This window comes from Falco punctatus (assembly GCF_963210335.1).
Source record: "Falco punctatus genome assembly, chromosome: 6".
Taxonomy (NCBI): Eukaryota; Metazoa; Chordata; class Aves; order Falconiformes; family Falconidae; genus Falco; species Falco punctatus.
In genome coordinates this window covers 66,679,671-66,697,668 of record NC_137585.1, presented here as the reverse complement: position 1 = coordinate 66,697,668, position 17,998 = coordinate 66,679,671, and the positions used below count along the sequence as shown (strand labels likewise).

The following is a 17,998-nucleotide window of genomic DNA, read 5'->3' as shown; positions in this document are numbered from 1 at the left end:
ACAATATATTTATATATATGTATGCATCTGAAGATACAGGTGTATGTATCCGCACGCATCTGAACACCAAACATCTTCCAAAAGAAAAGAAAATGCTTGTCTGGAAAACATCTAATATGCAATTCTGAGGAAAGCTGAGGCACAAAGGACTTAGATTTAGCTGAACTGGGATAGAAAAAAATAATGGAAACTTTTTTGGCCAGAAACTCGATGTGGCTATCTTGCTTCTAAAACAAACGCGGGGCTGACTTATCAAACACCAATAGTATCATGGGGTAAAACTTTAATCTAAAAAGATAAAGCTTTACAAAGGGATTGTGTGGTAAGCTCCCTATAGCTGAATAGTCTAATCACTCAGCAAGTTGGTCTTATTAAATTAATAACTTGAAAATTAATTATTTAGCCATTACAATAGAGGTGGGAAAATCAGCCTTTACATTCCCAGGTGAAGGTATGAATCGTCTCATAGGAAATTTTCTTCAAAGAATACATTTGTTTTTCTTGTATGGGAAGTGTTGGTGTTGTTTTTTTTAAAAAAAAAGCAAGATAGCTTGACAAGTTTGCAAATACATAATATTAGCTTTATAAGACTATTTTTTAAGCTCTTGTTTTCGCTCTCATTGTTCTGTACATAAAGGAGATTAGTGATCTGCTTCTCTCCAGCCAAAATCATCTGAGTGATCAAAATGTTTTTTTCTTTGTAGTTTTTTAAAAAAGGAGGGAAATATGTTAGATTTACTGATTTACAGACCAATTGTAAGGTTTTTTTCATTTCGATAATTTGTGCATTCTTTGATGTAAAAGATGTCAATTAAAAGCAAATAATTAAGGAAAATAATAGTATCTGCCAAATATATGTTCATGTAAATGTACATGCTTTGCTGCTGGAGCTGAATGATCTCTGGCTCCATATTTATGTGAATCAAAAAGCTCCGTTACTATAAATTTTCAGCTATGTTGCATGCATGTTTTAAGCATATGATAAAGCTATCCTTTGAATCCACACTTCATGTGGATTTCTAGCCATTTAATGCAATTTGAATAATACTGCAAATGATGGGTTTCTTGAAATAGGTTTGCCATGCAAATAGTCCCTTTCAGTACAGTAAGGCTGTTGGAAGAAGGTAGGATTGGCTTTGAAGCAAATTAATGAATCAATTCTTTCTGCTATGTCTGTCATGCAGTAGTTACTCAAGATCTTTTCCTTCACTGAGGTGCTTCTACCCAAATTAAAGTCTTTGGGAAAGCATTGGATGTGACTGCAGCTGACCTTCATCTTCCAGCCATAGCTGGAAGTTATTGGTGCATTCCTACAGTACCCTCTGATGACTTGTTCTGCTCTTTCCAGTGAATTATTCATTGCCTTATCTCTGATTAAAGTTTTCTCTTTCTTTTGATCACAGGCAATGGACTGGGAATCCGAGTTGTAGGTGGGAAAGAAATTCCAGGAAGCAGTGGGGAAATTGGAGCTTACATTGCCAAGATCTTGCCTGGGGGCAACGCAGAGCAGACGGGGAAGCTGATAGAAGGTAAGATAAATGCATTGCCAAAAAAAAAAAAGCAGAAAAGGACTGATAGAAGGTACGTTTATGACTTCTATAGCCAAAGAGATTTGCCATGATGAGAATATTATGGTGTGTCTTCAATAATATCTGCCAACATGCTGTCTGCAGTGGGGGTAGGATAGTATGGCTGGAGTCCAGCTGCGTATCATGGACGTATATCATCAACGTGGATCATGGACATGGTGTTTTGAAGGTCTTGACCCTGGCTTGATCATGTAGACATTTGTGTTTGGGATTGCTTACATTTCTTAGTTGCACAGGTAAAAACAGATCACAGATCCAGTTGGCTCTCAGTTACACCCACTAACTTTTTCAGAAATTCCCTAAAGTTAGGCTTGACTGAATTTACCTGACCTAACTTTATTTTTCCAATTTAAGTTAGTGAACCAACCTGCCTCAACAAATGACAGAGAAAAAGAAGCATCTATAGAAAGGAAATTATTTTATCTACCATAGATATCTGTTTCAAGAACTGGGGGTATTTTTTTCAGTCAATTGACTTTAAGAAAACTGCACTAGGCTACATATCATCCTCTAGGCAACTAAAGCTAGGTGAAGTGAATTTGACTTAGTTATTATTACATCTTCTAGGATTATTACAAGTGTGATAATTCTGTCTAATAACAATTTATTTCTATCCGTGATCACATAAATGGTCTCTTCTCCATATAACTAGTTTCTGTTTCCTTTTCTCATATGAATATCTGTATGATCACCTGAAATGTCAGTTTATCCATGGACAAAAATATAATATATTTGTTTCTAATTCATTCAACTATTTACTTTTATCTTTTTAATAAAGGCAGATATCCTGGAAAAAATAACAAAAAGGAAAGAAGATAAGCAGAAAGAATAGTTCTCCCAGGCAGAACTTATTTCACATGAATTTTCTGAATAGTAAACTTGCCACAAAAGCTATGATTAAATCTAAACGAAAGTATTTTGGACGTAGAAAAACTGAGTAAATTGTTTAAAGACTGTATTCAAAAATAATAGTTTAAATATATTGTGGGTATTATAAAACAGTGTCACCTGCATTAACCCTGCTGCTTTTTACATCCTTGGTGGTTTCTTTGCCGATATTTAAATTATATATGTAAAAAGGTGCACAAACACCGGTGTCAATGAAATGATGTATCAACAAAAATATCTTCCTATTTGCCCTATAGAGTTGATTTTCCCATTCATATTTAATGGGTAGTATCTCACTCATCAAACATTAGAATAGTGCTATTTATTGCACAGGAATGATGGAAGAACCAACCTTAATTTAGTGTGTTTTGAAGCAAGTAGTATTTGGGGTCCCTCCATACAAAAAAGTAGGTCCTTCATAGCTGTGCTAGATCATACATGCATTGCTTTATTACCAAGCAGGTAAAGAGGAGTACGTGGTTATTCAGCATTTCCCCAAGACTGGACATTTCAAGAAAGATGAGCAGTTACTGCTTTGAATTATCTCTGGTCTTTGCACTTCTCATCAGGAACTTCTCTGAAAATTAAATTTTAAATAAGTTCTTTACCATGTAGGAATATTTTAGCTGTGATCAAGAACATCTTGGATTTACAATAACTACAGGGGAAGTTCAGGCATGACAGTTTTCTTTTCTGTCCACATAATGTATTTCAAAGGTTTATTCATATTTTATAAAAAGATGAACAGGACAGTAAAATATTTATTCCTTTGTTCAATTCTCCCATCATATGATCAGTCATGTTTCTGATTGACCCTTATAAAAGCATCCTACACTTGGGTATGTTGGCATAAATCAACTCCATCAAAATCACGATACTTAATCTGTAGAATTGTCCACACAATGTCCCAAAATGTTTTACTATTGATGTGTTAAATGTTCTGTCATTCAGAGAGAAAAAATGCTTTCTGTAGAATGTACTGTTACTATAGTGTACAAGACAAACAATTCCCTTTACTGTCATTTACCTTTTAAATCTTGCCTTTATATCTAGTTTACTTTTTATGTTATTTTAGATGGCTATCATTGATCAACAAAGAATATTTGGCTAGTTCACTTTAGTCTTGCTTGTTTGCTGTAGTGGAAATGTGGCTGATGCACATTTAACTTCTACCCTTCAGAAGTGCTAAAGTCCATTGAGGTCTTCAGTCGTTCCCATATTGATCTGTGTAAATCCAGCCAAACTGCTAATGTTACCAATATTGCTGATATTGTTGTGTCTGAAAATAGAGGCTAGCCCTCATTTCCTTTTCAAGTTGTTTGCTGTCTGTCGCATCACATACAGAAAACTTTATATGTCATTAACTGTCAATGACAATTACATACTACTGATTGTATAGAAAACGAGTCACTTTTTTCTGCTGAAATGCTGTGTGACTTCAAGTTAGAGTATATACCTAGTCATCAAGTAAACTTACACTAATGTCATTGCAAGCTAATATCTTGACTCATTAGCCTTTCTAAGAACATGATTCACTGCAAAAAATCCTATCAACTTAATTAATTTCTCTAATTCTAAAACCAGAAAACACTGAGTCAGGTCTCAAAATCCTATCAATAGCATAAGGAACAAAGATAGATCCATGGTGGTTGTGGAGGAAGCCAAAGTCCTACCTGCTGTCTGCATGACTGCATCTATGAAGACGTGACACACTTTAGAATACAGATAGCATTCCTTTCCTTAGGGAATAGCTATCCATAAAATTTTAGTCTATTTAAATAGTTTTGGAGGAGTCTTAGTGCTGAAAAGTTTATTTATAGTTCTGACTGGCAAATACCAGTCTTCTTGGTTCTCTCACCTTGAATTGCTTTCAGATGTCAAAAATATCTCTGATTCATCACTCACTGGCATTACAAAAACTGGAGGTGGAAGACTCATTCCACTGAGCTCATCAAGTGCAGGGACTGTGTCAATTTGATAGATGTGTCTGTGCTCCCTCTTGTGTTGACAGAAACAGTTCAGTTATATTGCACCTGGTAAATCTACTGGGTGAATGGCGTTTCTGCCAGCATTTTTCAGAAACAGAAGAATCTAAAGAGCAGAAATAAAATATTAATGTGCGTTACCGACTGTTACAAATTTGCTGGATGTCCTCAGCCTTCAAGTTGTCTTATCGGACCATTTCAACAGCCTGGGTAAAGAGCCTGGGAACTGGTAAACCGTGGGTGTCTTTGTTCCAAGTTTTCAGTTGGCCAGGCGTACTATGTTGCAGTGCTTTAAGCCACCTGACATTCACCGACATGAAGAGATTCCCTGACTTCCCAGCTGCCTGGCAATTACAGAGAATGTGCATGGTCTGGAAGCTAATGGTGAGCTTGATTTGCGGTGATCTGAACTGTCTTTGCTGATACACCAGTCAACAGTGACCATGACACTGACCAGATCTGTGTTAACTTGTCCAAGGCTTTATGGGTGCATATTTAGTTTTAATATGTATGCATCATTTCAATAACAGCTTTCTAAACTTAAAAATAGGAAAATCATATATAGTGAAGACAAAACCTCTTATCAAAAATACTGAAATAGCACTCCCAGTTTCTGTTTTTATAGCAAATATAATGATGTAACATTTCTAACATAACATGGAAGGATGCCACCTACCTATGAGTCACAGACCCACACTGTAGAGTTTAGCATATAAACAGCTCATGCTTGCAAAAAGATAGGCTATTCAATTCAATTGAATTTTGCATTTCATAATTTAATAAAAATACTCATCATACAGGGATATTTAAAGCTTCCCCATCCTGAAGCTGGTCCAATAATATTGTAAGAAAAACTACTGGATGTACACACAACAAAAGATAATGCCACCCTGTTGAAGCTTCTCAGAGAAGAGAAAATGAACTGCCATTTGAGAGTTCTGTGGTGGTTGATGCTGCCCTGCCCCTCAACCCAAACCTTAGGCGCTTTTTTTGATTTAGATTAGTAACTACTCCCCTTAGGATGTAAGAAACATTGCCCTTCAAAACACCATGAAGGTCCTCTATGAAGAACCACCTGCTGCCTGATCAGGCACCTGCCAAGAGCAGATGAAAGCACATCCAGTGTACTCACCATCAAAGTCTGAAAGCTGATGATGAGTTCTTAAATTATCTTTTAGACTTCCATTCAACTTCTAAGTTGCAGGTGGTCCATTTTCCAAATTGGTTGCCTTTAATTGTGCTGGAAGTTGCTCAGGCCACATGGCCAGTTCCCCTTAGGAGAGTATTTTGCATGAGTGGGTCTTTATTGGGAATGTCTGAGTTCTCTTTCATCTTTTAGAAAACAATGGAATCTCAGAACTTCAAGATGCCTTCAGGAAATAAACTGAAGTCACTCCATTCCTTTTGTCCCTATTTATGCACAGTTCTTTTCCTTCTTCTGTAGAATGTCTTACATATTGTTATATATTCAAATGTCAAAATTTCATTTTGACCTTTGGTACACAGCTCGCTCTCTAATGCCCTATACAAGGCCAAATAAATACAAGAATCATTCCTCAGATTAGAATTAAGAGCCTTCCATTGGACTGTTATGGGATGGCAAAGCATATTATCTCTTGAAGCCATGGCCCATGGCCACAGTGGCAAAGAGAACACTTCTTCACAGATGTTAAGCCAGTATGGGGTGAAATGTGTTCACTGCTTGCCACCATACGGCTTTCCACACCAGGGCTGACATAAAAGATGAACAGGGTGTACCAAAACATCATGCTGTGACTGGTGAAAAAGGGCTACATCTAGACCAGTGGAAAATATTTTCCACCCAAAACAGAATATGGCAGGAAAAGGGAGCGCAAAGAGCTATTTGGATTACCTCCGTGGATTTCAGGGAGCAGCCAAGCTCCCACCATCAGTTCTCAGAAAAAGGAGACAACCGTCAAAGGCCTGTCAGAAATCTGCCTTAACCAGAATGCTGTACAGCTCTCACCCATGGTGTGGACTTTGGCGTCTGACTTAGGCCACTTCAAGCATCCTGTAGCCTCAGGCTTCACAATAGAAGAAGATATACTGGGAGATTTCTTTGAGGATAGAGAAGAAAAAGCCAGGGCTCACTGGACCCTCATCTATATGGGTCCAAGTGTCATTACCACAGCTCTTCATTATTTCCAGGACAGGCAGTTAATCAAAATGAAAATTGTGATAAAGGTATAAGGAGTTATATATATGTATCTGATGGTAAAGAGGCAAGCTGCTATGTTAGGTGGAAATCTACTACAAAAAAAACAAGAAACAGGTAACAACCCAGCAATGGTTCATTCCAACCCAAATATGAGAGCCCTATGTAGCAACTCTGAGTCTAGGGAAGCTTGCAAGTGAATGCTGAAAGAAAGCCAATAGATTCATGGTGTGTGAGCAATCCCTCGTGCACAATGAAGCCTGTATTATCTGAGGAAAAAGATCCTGAGTATTTATACTACCTACAGTGCCTCGTCTTATGTACAGGTGAATGTACATAAGGCTGGTGAGCAGACTGGAGAGGAGATGGCCAGTGTGGGGAGAAGATTAAATGTACTTTGCTAGTATAAGTAAGATGAATCTGGGCGTAAGCAATGTTGGATAGAGGCTGTTGGAATATTAGCATTGCTGTTTAATCTGCAAAGTATTTCCTGGGTTCTGGGCAGTAACATCTTTGAATACAAGCAGCTTGCTCAGTCCTCCAGGTAAAAGTGCCAAGTAGCCGTTTCCCAGAAGCTGTTTCACCTCAGGTGTGCCCCAGGGATGTAGGGGGTTTGCCACAAGTGGTGTTCCCCAGGGCTCAGTATTGGGACCAGTCCTGTTTAATGTCTTTATCAACGATCGGACAAGGGGATAGAATGTGCCCTCAGTACGTTTGCAGATGACACCAAGCTGGGCAGGAATGTTGATCTGTTTGAAGGTAGGAAGGCTCTACAGACAAATCTGGACAGGCTGGATTGATGGGCCAAAGCCAATTCCATGATTTTCTACAAGGAGAGATCCCAGATCCTGCACATGGGTCACTGCAACCCCACGTAACTCTACAGGCTTGGGGCAGATGAGCTGGGGAGCTGCCTGGTGGAAAAGGGCCTGGAGGAGCTGATTGGCACCTGGCTGAACATGATCCAGCAGTGTGCCCAGGTGGCCAAGAAGGCCACCAGCATCCTGGCTTGTATCTTAAACAGTGTGGCCAGCAGGACAAGGGAAGTGATTGTCCCCCTGTGCTCAGCACTGGTGAGGTCACATCTCAAATCCTGTGTTCAGTTTTGGGCCCCTCACTACAGGAAAGACATTGAGGTGCTGGAGCATGTCCAGAGATGGGCAGCGAGCTGGTGAAGGGTCTAGAGCACAAGTCTTATGAGGAGCGGCTGATGGAACTGGGATTGTTTGGCCCGCTGAAAAGGAGGCTCAGGTGAGACCTTATCACGCTCGACAACTGCCTAAAAGGACATTGTAGAAGGGTGGGTGTTGGTCTCTTTTCCCAAGTAATAACCATTAAGACGAGAGGAGATGTCCTCAAGTTATACCATGGTAGGTTTAGATTGGATATTAAGAAAAATTCCTTCACTGAAAGTGTTGTCAAGCATTGGAACAAGCTGCCCAGAGATGTGGTGGAATCACTGTCCCTGGAGGTGTTTAAAAAACACGTAGATGCAATGCATATGTCCATGGTTTAGGGGTGGACTTGGCAGTGCTGGGTTAATGGTTGGACTTAATAATCTTAAATGTCTTCTCCAACCTAAGTGATTCTATGATTCAATGCTTATTAGCCCAGTTCAATCCATACTGACAGTCTGCACTATTTAATGATTCTATGAATCTGTGCTCCCTTCATGTGTTTTCAGAACATAAGTTTTCAATCATAACTCCTCAAGCTTTTAAGTCCTTGTCATCTCAAAGCATATTATTTACTGGCATTAGAAATACATGATTTATTTTAAGTCCTTTCAGAAGAACAGTGGGACATGCAACTGGATTATTTACCCATCCATGAAAGGATTATAGAGGAAGTGTTAAGAGCAATTTTTATGCAGCTGGTTGAAATGTTGTGGGCTAGTTTGGGTAGTACCAAGTGCTGAATAACAAGACCAGAACTTCTTTTGCAAAGGTAGTAACATGTGTGATGGCTGTCCATCTTCTCAAAATTATCTCTTGTCATATCATAGACATGCTTTGCATGTTGCTTGGAAAACGCAGCGTGGCTGGAATGGTCAGGGGCACCTAAATAATTAGAAAACCAGAACAGAAGCAATAAGTCACTGTCCTTCCCTGTCCTCCTCTTGCCACACTTCTCTCTTATCCCTGAGTTAAATATGGGCTCAAGTGTAACACTGACTGATCTTGGTCATCTATCAGTGGGAAGTGCAGTAGGCACCAGATCTTCCTGAATTTTAACAGGCTGTAGTGAGCGCTGCTTGCTCTTTAGCCAGCTAAAATTAGAAACATTGATCGGGGCATCATAGTGAAAAGAGATTTTCCAGTCCCTATGAAGTTAGGGATAGTGAAGAGCCAGCATCCCTTCTTGAGTCCCTCTGGTAATTACACTTCTGGGAGAAAGTAGATAGCATGATGAAGCTGGAAAATGATGAAAAGAAATCAAAAGGAAAACAAGAAGGGCAGGAAAAATTCTGAAAAAAACCCCTTTGGATCAGGTCTTAAATTAACAGAAATAGTCTCACCATCCTGCACTTCATTTTGTAGTTTGACTGCTTTAATTTATTACTGCACTGGGGAAAACAAAGAATTAACTTCACCCACTTCTGTGAGCATTAGTCTTTGTGATTTATTGTGCTGTTCACACTTACTCTGTGGGGTTAGAAGAGAAGAGAACTTGCTCTCAACATATCCCCTGGGCTACAGGCTCAGGTTTATCTGTCCCAGCAGAAACTGACTTTATCAAAGGAAGTGTGCACAAAATAACAGGCGATGCCATAGCTCAGTCAAAAGCTTTGCCCTAAAGCTCTTTAGAAAGGACTTAATCTAAACAAACCCCTAAATGCCTCCTATCAGTTGTAAGTCTTCACTTGCGTTGTTGTGCTCCTGTAATCCATGTATTTTGTTCTGCCTTGTACTTTTTTCAAATAAGTAAAAAGTAATAATCTGCAGTGTTCTTCCTGCTAATGTCTGTGGGCATTCAACATATAAGAAAATGTCTTTCAAATATTTTGAATTATTTATGGGTGTTTGTTTTTAAAGAGAAGGTCTATTCTAAAAATTAAGTTAATGGAAAGGCCACCTCAACAAAGTATATTACTCAGACGTTACAATTAACCTTGTATCTGTTGGAATGAAGAAAGGCAGGAAGAAAGGTTTCTCCTAGTGATTTAGCCATTTCATATGCAATATGGTAGGAGCTGAGTTGAAATGAGAGTTTACTTTGTCTGTGTGCTAAGGTGTGAGGAGGAAATCAGGCCCACCCAGCAGGAATGAGAATTGTTTCAGCACCTGTGTGGGGATTACAGAGGGAAATGGGAGAAGAAAGACTTGCAGTATGACCGCTTGACGTGGAAATCTGTGAGAGCTGGTTACTGGAACACTCTCCACAACTTTATTTACTAAACCTGTTTTATGGCAGTTGAAACACACTTAGAAAATTATACTCTTCCCAATATAGGGCATCTGGTTTATGGAGATTTAATTTAATCTTATGATGGCAGAATGGTGAAACTGGGATTTTGTGAGGCTACTTCATTAGAAAAATTTTTGTGCACCTAAAATATCTGTTTCAATGAGAAATATTTGTTTCAATGAGCAATATCTGTTTCCATGAGATAAAGCAGATAATATGAGTTTGTAATGTTTCTGCCCAGGACCGTAATTGCTCTATATTTAATTTCCCTGCAATAAAAATCAACACTGAAAATAGCTATTAGAGAGTAACTTGGATCTAGGAACTAGTTGTGCAGCTGGATAGACTGAGCTTTTAGGATCTTTTTTTATGTAATCTAAAGCAGAAGGTAAGAGAAAATTTATGGGGCACTTAGAAATTTTTTAAAGCTATAAGAAAGAAGCATTAAATGAATACATATTAGGGCCATTAAAGATCTGGCCTCTTGCATAACATGTTACAGTTTTTTTACTCCTGCATTTAGCCTTGCTGTGTGCCACATAAACTGGTATAGATTATACCTTCTTTATGATCAAGAACTCTGAAAATACCTTGAACAGCTAATTATTGCTGAAAATCAGTTTTGCTGGAAAAACCCTGTCATACAAATTGCACCAGGAAATTGGATTTGTAGTAATAAATAAATAATTTCATCAAAATATCTGTTTAGAGAGTTTTCTGTTTAGTCTTAAATAGGTAAGTCTAATTTATAGATACGAGCAAAATAACCTGCATGCTTCAAGCAGAGTAGATGCAAACACAGTCACTAGACATTTCAGAGGTAATGAAGTGGAGAACAATTACAAAGGTCAGGCTAAAAGCATTCATCAGATATATGACACAAATTGTGGAGGACCACTGGTAAAAATGTCATTTGTGTTATAACTAGCTTTCAATAACATTCCACTAAGATCATATTAGAAAGCACTATTAGGTATCATAAGGTACTTGTAAGCTATACAATGTTAATTATCAGACACACAGCTTTCGACAGCTGTTATTATTCAGGACCTTGATGGATAGTTCCTGTTATGAAGAATATCCAGGTACTTCTTGGAAAGAACCCTCATCCCTTCCAGGAAATGTGCCTGAAGCCCTGTCTCTCTGAGCACAGCAGAAACAGCAGTGGGCAGCGTTCTGAGCTTTCTTCTTGGCTCCCATGGGAACGTGCAGCTCTCTGCTATGATCCATGACATGATCATGCACGTCATGGGTGCTTTGATTTTCTGCCTCTGTCATTGACAGCTATCACCCGTCCACATGGTCCCAGTCTTCCCCTCTTACTCTTCTTGGTTAGTGCTTGCTATATTCTGACACTGGGAGTACTACTAAGATTCATTTGTCTCCATAAAAGACTTTAATTCCTTCTTTCATTATTTGTAGCATGATCTGTCCATTCTTACATCAGAGACATGGCTGCAGGCCGGACATTGGCTATATTGCAGTATAACGCTGTATTAAAATCAAATTGATGTGTACTTGTAAGAAGATGCAGTTGTATTTCCTGTTGTTCTGCTGCAATCTGGGTAAGCAAATACCCACTGTCGCTGAACATCTTGGAGGCAGCATGTTAGCTGTTTGCAAGTCACACTTCCCAGAAGTACAGAGGTTAACAAAGAGCAGATTTTCTTGCCAATGAAACTAGATACTGCAGCAAGCAGGCTTGCTGGAATAGCTTGTTATTTCCAAGCATTTTCTAGATAGGTGTCTGCACATTTGATTCTTCCAAGACTCTAAAGAACACTGTTAACAGTTATTAACAATTTACTGTGAAGAAAGAAGGGCTACTGAAAGTGGGTTGTCTCAGAGTAGTACATTATCTGTCTTTTAGATGGACTTCCCTCATGGTAATATGTAAAGCTTGGATGCAAATTTGGAATACTCGGTCACAGAGCTTCACTTTAGTGTTTTTAAAAGCAATTTGGTCACATAAATAAAGCCCATGTTTTCTAGTAAGTATCAGGTAATACACAGAGAGGAAACAGAGAAAAACAAGATATCTCCTAAATTACTTAAATTAAATCAACTGGTCTTTAGAAGTACCTAGGGGAAAAAAAAAAAAAAGAAGAAAAAAAGCGCTAAAAGTTGTGTAATCATGTTATTCCAGAATTTTCCAAGGTTTTCTAAACACTTCTGAAGCATCTGGTATCAACTGTTTTGAGAGAAGATGCTGAACTAGGCTGTGCTGTGCTTTGACTTAATCTGATCTGACAGAGATTTTCTTATTCCATTGAAACAATAAAGGAACTTGAAGAACAAAAAATAATTTTCTGCAATCAGTTTTGCAATACAGTACAAAATAGGAATATTGTGCAAGTTAATACAGAAGATGTTTTAGAAGTCATCTTAAACAAAGAAAAAAATCCTATGAGCACTCTCAAAAACTACATAAAGACTTAATTTCAAATTTCTTGAAGCATACTCTATTCGAAAAGCGAATTTGATCATCCAGAAGGTATGGCTGGGAAAATCTTGTATGGGAAGCTTCAGGTTTCGTTAAGATAAAAGGAGGAGGGTGATTATATAATTTGAAAGAAAGCAGCAAACAAAAAATGATTATTCTTTATCCAGATTTATCATTTTGACTAAGATAAATATTTGAGGCTTACCATGTAAAATTAGATAGTTACAACTTCCCATTTCTATACAAAAAGGTTAAAAAAAGCCATTTAAAGTATAATTGTAATATAATAATACAACTTAAAATGTAACTCCAAATGAAGAGATTGAATCACAAATTATCTAAATTATTAATGACTAAAGCTTGAATTTATTTCATCAAGCAGAAATTGAGTATAAAATCTTACTTTTGTTCCACATCCCAACAAAACAAAAAACTTTTGGAAAAAAAACTATTAAAAAATCAAGATGTATCTCTGAATTTCATTTAAGCCTTGGTGCAAGTAACTGATAACAGATCTTTTCCAACTCCAAACTGGTTCTAATTTAAAAAAATATATATTTGCTACATGAAATGTTGCCTGAAAAATAATAGGGTATGCTATGCTTTTCTCCTGTGCGGATCCTAAAATGCTTCTGCTAGAACTCATTGATATCTGTATTATGTCTCCTTGTTTGTAATGGGAGTGTCTCATATCCAAAATGAATGTAAATCTGTCCGTTCTCTCTAAATACAGCAGCAAGCAGAATTCTGTTGAGGTCTTTAGGTGGTACATTTGAAAACTTCTGAAATTACCTTATAGGTAAATTAATACATTCTAGGTAACTTTTAAAACTGTTTATGTTAGGCACTTAAATCTTATTATTTCTGGAAAAAATGAGTTAGTCTTGATTTGGATGGTTGTGGGGGAAGAGTACTAACTGATTACAAAATACAAGGCTTTGCAGACAATTATGTTCAACTCACTAAGACAGTAGCAATCTTACGGTAATAGCTACTTTGGATATTGGATATCAGATTTCACAAATAATACATCGTAGAATGACATTTTTAGGTCAGTATGTAGTGACATTTGCCTTTCTTGGGTTTAACAGCAGAAGTAAACTAGAATATGAGAAGTAAAAAACCTAAAGGCAAAGAGATTTCAGACTGCTGCTTCTGGTGTCTGGCAGGCGTGGGCAGATAGCAACTAAGTTCTCCAGGGTCTGAGATCTGCTCAAGTCTCTGAAAGGACACAGGGTATGTGAGGTGGTTCATGCCACATTTGAAACATGTAGATTTTAAGAATTTTTCCAAGTCATCACATACATGGCGTAGCTGATCCTGACTGCTTTTATGTGAAAATGCAGTGGTTTGGTACCTGCCAAGGGAATAGGAAACCCTAATTCTGGGCCTTTCCCAGCATGGTTGATGTTCAGTTAGATACTTCAGCATCTAAGGAGAGCTTTGTTTGAAACTGAGCTGCTAACTCTAAAATTCCATTAAAAATGGGAAGCTGAGACCATTTTATTTGGAATTGGATCTTGCTTTCTGTTTTGCAGCTGGTCTGTCTTCCAAACAATAAACCCTAATCTGTCATGTATCGTGATAGTTCAGGCACGTTCTGGGAAAGTTCTAATTTTGTCTTGATTTTTACTGCATGGAAAAGGATTTTTAAACCAACAATTTTCAATTATAAATTAGTCCCATCTTTTTTTATGCATAATTTTGCAATTGCTATTGCAAGACAAGATCCCCACTGGCATATACTGGTCAGTTCAACCTGAGACATAAAATTACAGTGTGTAGACTTTCAGTTGTACATTTTCCAGTAAAGGAACAGCCTCTTTAAATTAATTGTGATGATGTGTGCACATGATCAGTTAAATACCTCAGGAGCAGGTAATGGGAAAGAAAGATGACATCTGGATCGTTATGTTACACTTACGGTCTTTATGACTACTTTAGAAATAATGCAGTATGTAGAATTCCATTCCAGTCCTAATAAAATACATATATAATAAATATATAAAACCAAATAATAAAAATAAAATAGTAAAATGTTGAATTCTTCTTCCCTGTCTGTCAGCTTGCCTTTAAGCAGTCCATTGCCCTCATGTGAGAAGGCTTCCTCTTGCACTCAGGATTTAATGTGTCGATACAGAAGAAAATTCTGCAGCCAGGTCATGAAAGCCTTTGGATCCCCATTTAAAAATTTCTCTGCAGAATTTGGCACCCACTATTGATTATTTATGACACAATATTAATTTCAACACCATTTTGTAATACTTTTCTCCATGGTACTTACCATGAAAGGATAGCTTGTGTAATTTGAAAGTCTAAGAGCTGACATAGTCTTCATTAAAAGCGTGGTCATACCAACAGATTCAAAATATTCAAATAATATTGTTAAGGCCCAAATTCTTGCATATTTCCCAGTATATCTGTATTAAGTTTCCTGCAATGTATTCCATTGCTTTCAGTTATCATGACAGATAGCACATGTACAGTAAATTGTGCTGGGTAAAAACATGATGAAGTTACGTCTCCTATTCTTTCCAAAGGATGCCATGATGTCCTTACCTTCTCTAAATATGCATCTTGCACAGGAAACAAACGAAACATTGCCAATGGATGTGTCTTAGCCAAGTTATAGTTGATCTGAACTATATTGCTATTTGTACTGAACTGCACAGTTGCAGGCTAAGATTAATAATCCACCTGAAACAGAATGCCATATAATGTAGCAAACGCTTAAGACTGAACAGGGGAACAAATACATTAAAATGTTCCCTGGAAGAATAACCTAGATAAAACAGTGAGTTGTTTTCCATGCTGATTGTGGCCATGGCTTTCCCAGAGACACAGCATCCTTTCATGATTTATAGCTATAAAGAATGTTATAGCGTCGTTCCCAGTAAGTAGCTAGTAGTCCTCTGAATCTGATAGTGGCAAAGTTATACTATGAAGTCTGATTTTATGTTGTTCAATTGTAACATTTCATTATTTTTTTTTCTGTGGATACTGGTGAGGGTTTTTTTAGCATTTGTATACCTCTGTTCTGGCTGCCATCTTTCACAACACCAATTACATGAAAATTAAGTGCTCACTATTCTCTTCTTTGTGCATTATTAATGTAACAAATGTCAGCATGAGAGACGTACCACACATAGGACGTGCACTAGTATTCACAATGAGAATGTTTAGGTGTCAATTATGTTTAAAGTAAATCAAAAGAAATGGTCTGAAAACGGTTCATTGTATGCTAGCGCATCCACAGGACTAATTCTGAGGGCTCTGTACGGGGTAACTACGGGAAGTGTATTACCTGTAGATTTAAATTTTATATTGGGCAAATACTGAAAATATATTACACTTTAATATAAATTTACATCTTATAAAAATGAGGGAAATTCCATTAAAACTTTAGGAAGCTTAACACTGTAATAAGATTTTATTAAATATTTACTGTGAAGCAAAAAATTCACGTATTTTGAGAAAGTCCAGAAGTGACTACTGTGACACTGGAATCTCTCATCAGGTATTCCTATGTGACTTACAATTAAAGCAAGAGTTGCGATTTTGCAGCCTTTGCTCTTGGGCATACGCTTCTGTTTAGTGAATTTCCTCTTCAGCAGCTCGAGTCAATCCTCTTCAAAAATTATCTGCTGTTTTCCTAGGAATGTATGTTGCAAAGTGCCAAGGAAAAATCAGAGATGCTGAGCAGTTTCTTCCCTAACTGACATAAATAGGAATTGCAGCAGTTCAACACAATTACTTTTTCTTGCTTGAGGATCTCATTGTACTTCTTTTTTCCTTGGCATTATTGCACATTCCCCAAACCACTACTATGAAACAGTAGCTTTCTTTAAAATTATTTCCAATGAAATTGTAAAACACTGCAGTCATTATAGGACCATGATGCTCATTCCAGCTGAACTGTCTTTAAATTTTGGGTCTTACACTGACTTTCACAAAAGGGATAGTTCATTAGTGTACTGCTATGTGACAAACACTTGCAAATTAAGATACGTTTAGAATATGTTCATCCTTGTTCTCTTTGGATATGGCCACTGTCAGTTGAAAATAAAACATGAAGAATGACTACAGTTTCATCTAGGTCTTGAACTGGATTTGAACAGTTTGAATAATACTAAGATCTCACATGAAAAAGGTGTAGAAAAAGTGTCTGCTTGCTGATATTAAGGAAATACAGAGAAAGCACTTGCATTCTTGGCGATGAAGTTTACTAATAGTATACAAAGATGCAGAGTAATGAGTCTGCACCTCTATGTCTACTTCTGAATGCCAAGAAGAATCCCACTTAGATATAGTAATAATTTGATTTAATAATAATGTTCTTTGATCTAAAATGAGCTGTATCCACCTACCTATGTAATGTTATGCATATACTTACAAGTTGTGACTGTAAGAGACCTTACCCTAAGGACTCATTGCTGCCAAACCAAAATGACATGTTAGTAAGTGAGAAGTATTAAGTCTTAAAAAGTCCATAAGGCCTCAATGAGGATACAGTTGATTTGCCTGATGAAAAAGAACTCAGCAATCATCCAGCAGTAGTGCTTGTACTCTACTTTTTCCTTAGTCTGTGGAAGCGTAAAGACTTTCTGCTAGATTTGTAGCGGTTTTTTTTCTTTTGATAAGTTTATTCTTAAAAGGCCAGGAGGGATAGAGAGCCAGAGATGTACATCTACAAAAAGAAACTGGCAAGTAAAAACAGAGGGAAGAGGTTTGGATTCTTCTTACTTGCTTATGTGCTACCTTTCTGCTCCATTCCCATCCCAAACCAGCTCAGGTCAAGAGGAAGCATGTCTGGGATACCTTTCAAAGATACCCAGGCAAGGAGGGTTGATTTGGTACTGCACATGGGCCCTTTTGTTCTATGAGGGCACAGTTTTCAGCAGCACTGTGGGGTCTCGGGTTATCCCTCTTTCTGAGCTCTTCTTATTGGAGCCAGGAGAAGACTCCTAACAACTGCTGTTTTGTACAACCAAGGTTGCCTTAGCCCAGACTGGTGAACTTACACATTGCTCATGTGCAGACACCAGATTACAAATGCATGCTAAATATGGGCCAGTTCTGTGTTGGAGGGTTAGGCTGCACGTTAGCTACATTATGGCAAGCACAAGGTACAAAAGAGCAGGCAGGAGGTAAAGGGGGCATTAGAATGATCTGGATAGTGCTAAAGCAAAGGATTTCTAGAACTGCGTGGAAAGCAATGTGGCGGAAAGCAAACTCCCATGTATGCCATTCATGTCCATCATACATGTTCATCTTTAGACTCTATTTGCAGGGGAAGGATGAGTACCATTTACCTGCCCAAGTGCAATGACAGGGCCATTTAGAGGTGCTGACCAGCCACCGCAATGAACAGAAGAAGGTCTGATGATGTCTTAGTTACTAGATAATGTGCTGAAGAGAATCCCATGAAATTATCCTTGAAGATGACACAGTAAGAGGAAATGAGTCATTCCAGGCGATATTCATCACTGTGTGAGCACTGAGCTTGCTA

At 37.8% G+C, this 17,998-nt stretch overlaps 1 protein-coding gene across 9 annotated transcripts in view; it reads left to right on the top strand.

Moving 5' to 3' along the window:
• Positions 1 to 17,998, top strand: part of PCLO (piccolo presynaptic cytomatrix protein) — a 385,852-nt gene that overhangs the window by 250,476 nt on the left and 117,378 nt on the right. For all 9 annotated transcript variants that reach the window (XM_080392024.1, XM_080392028.1, XM_080392027.1 and 6 more), the window contains exon 10: positions 1,404 to 1,529. In XM_080392024.1, coding sequence (XP_080248150.1) covers positions 1,404 to 1,529 — 126 coding nt within the window. The remainder of the gene's footprint in view (positions 1 to 1,403; positions 1,530 to 17,998) is intronic.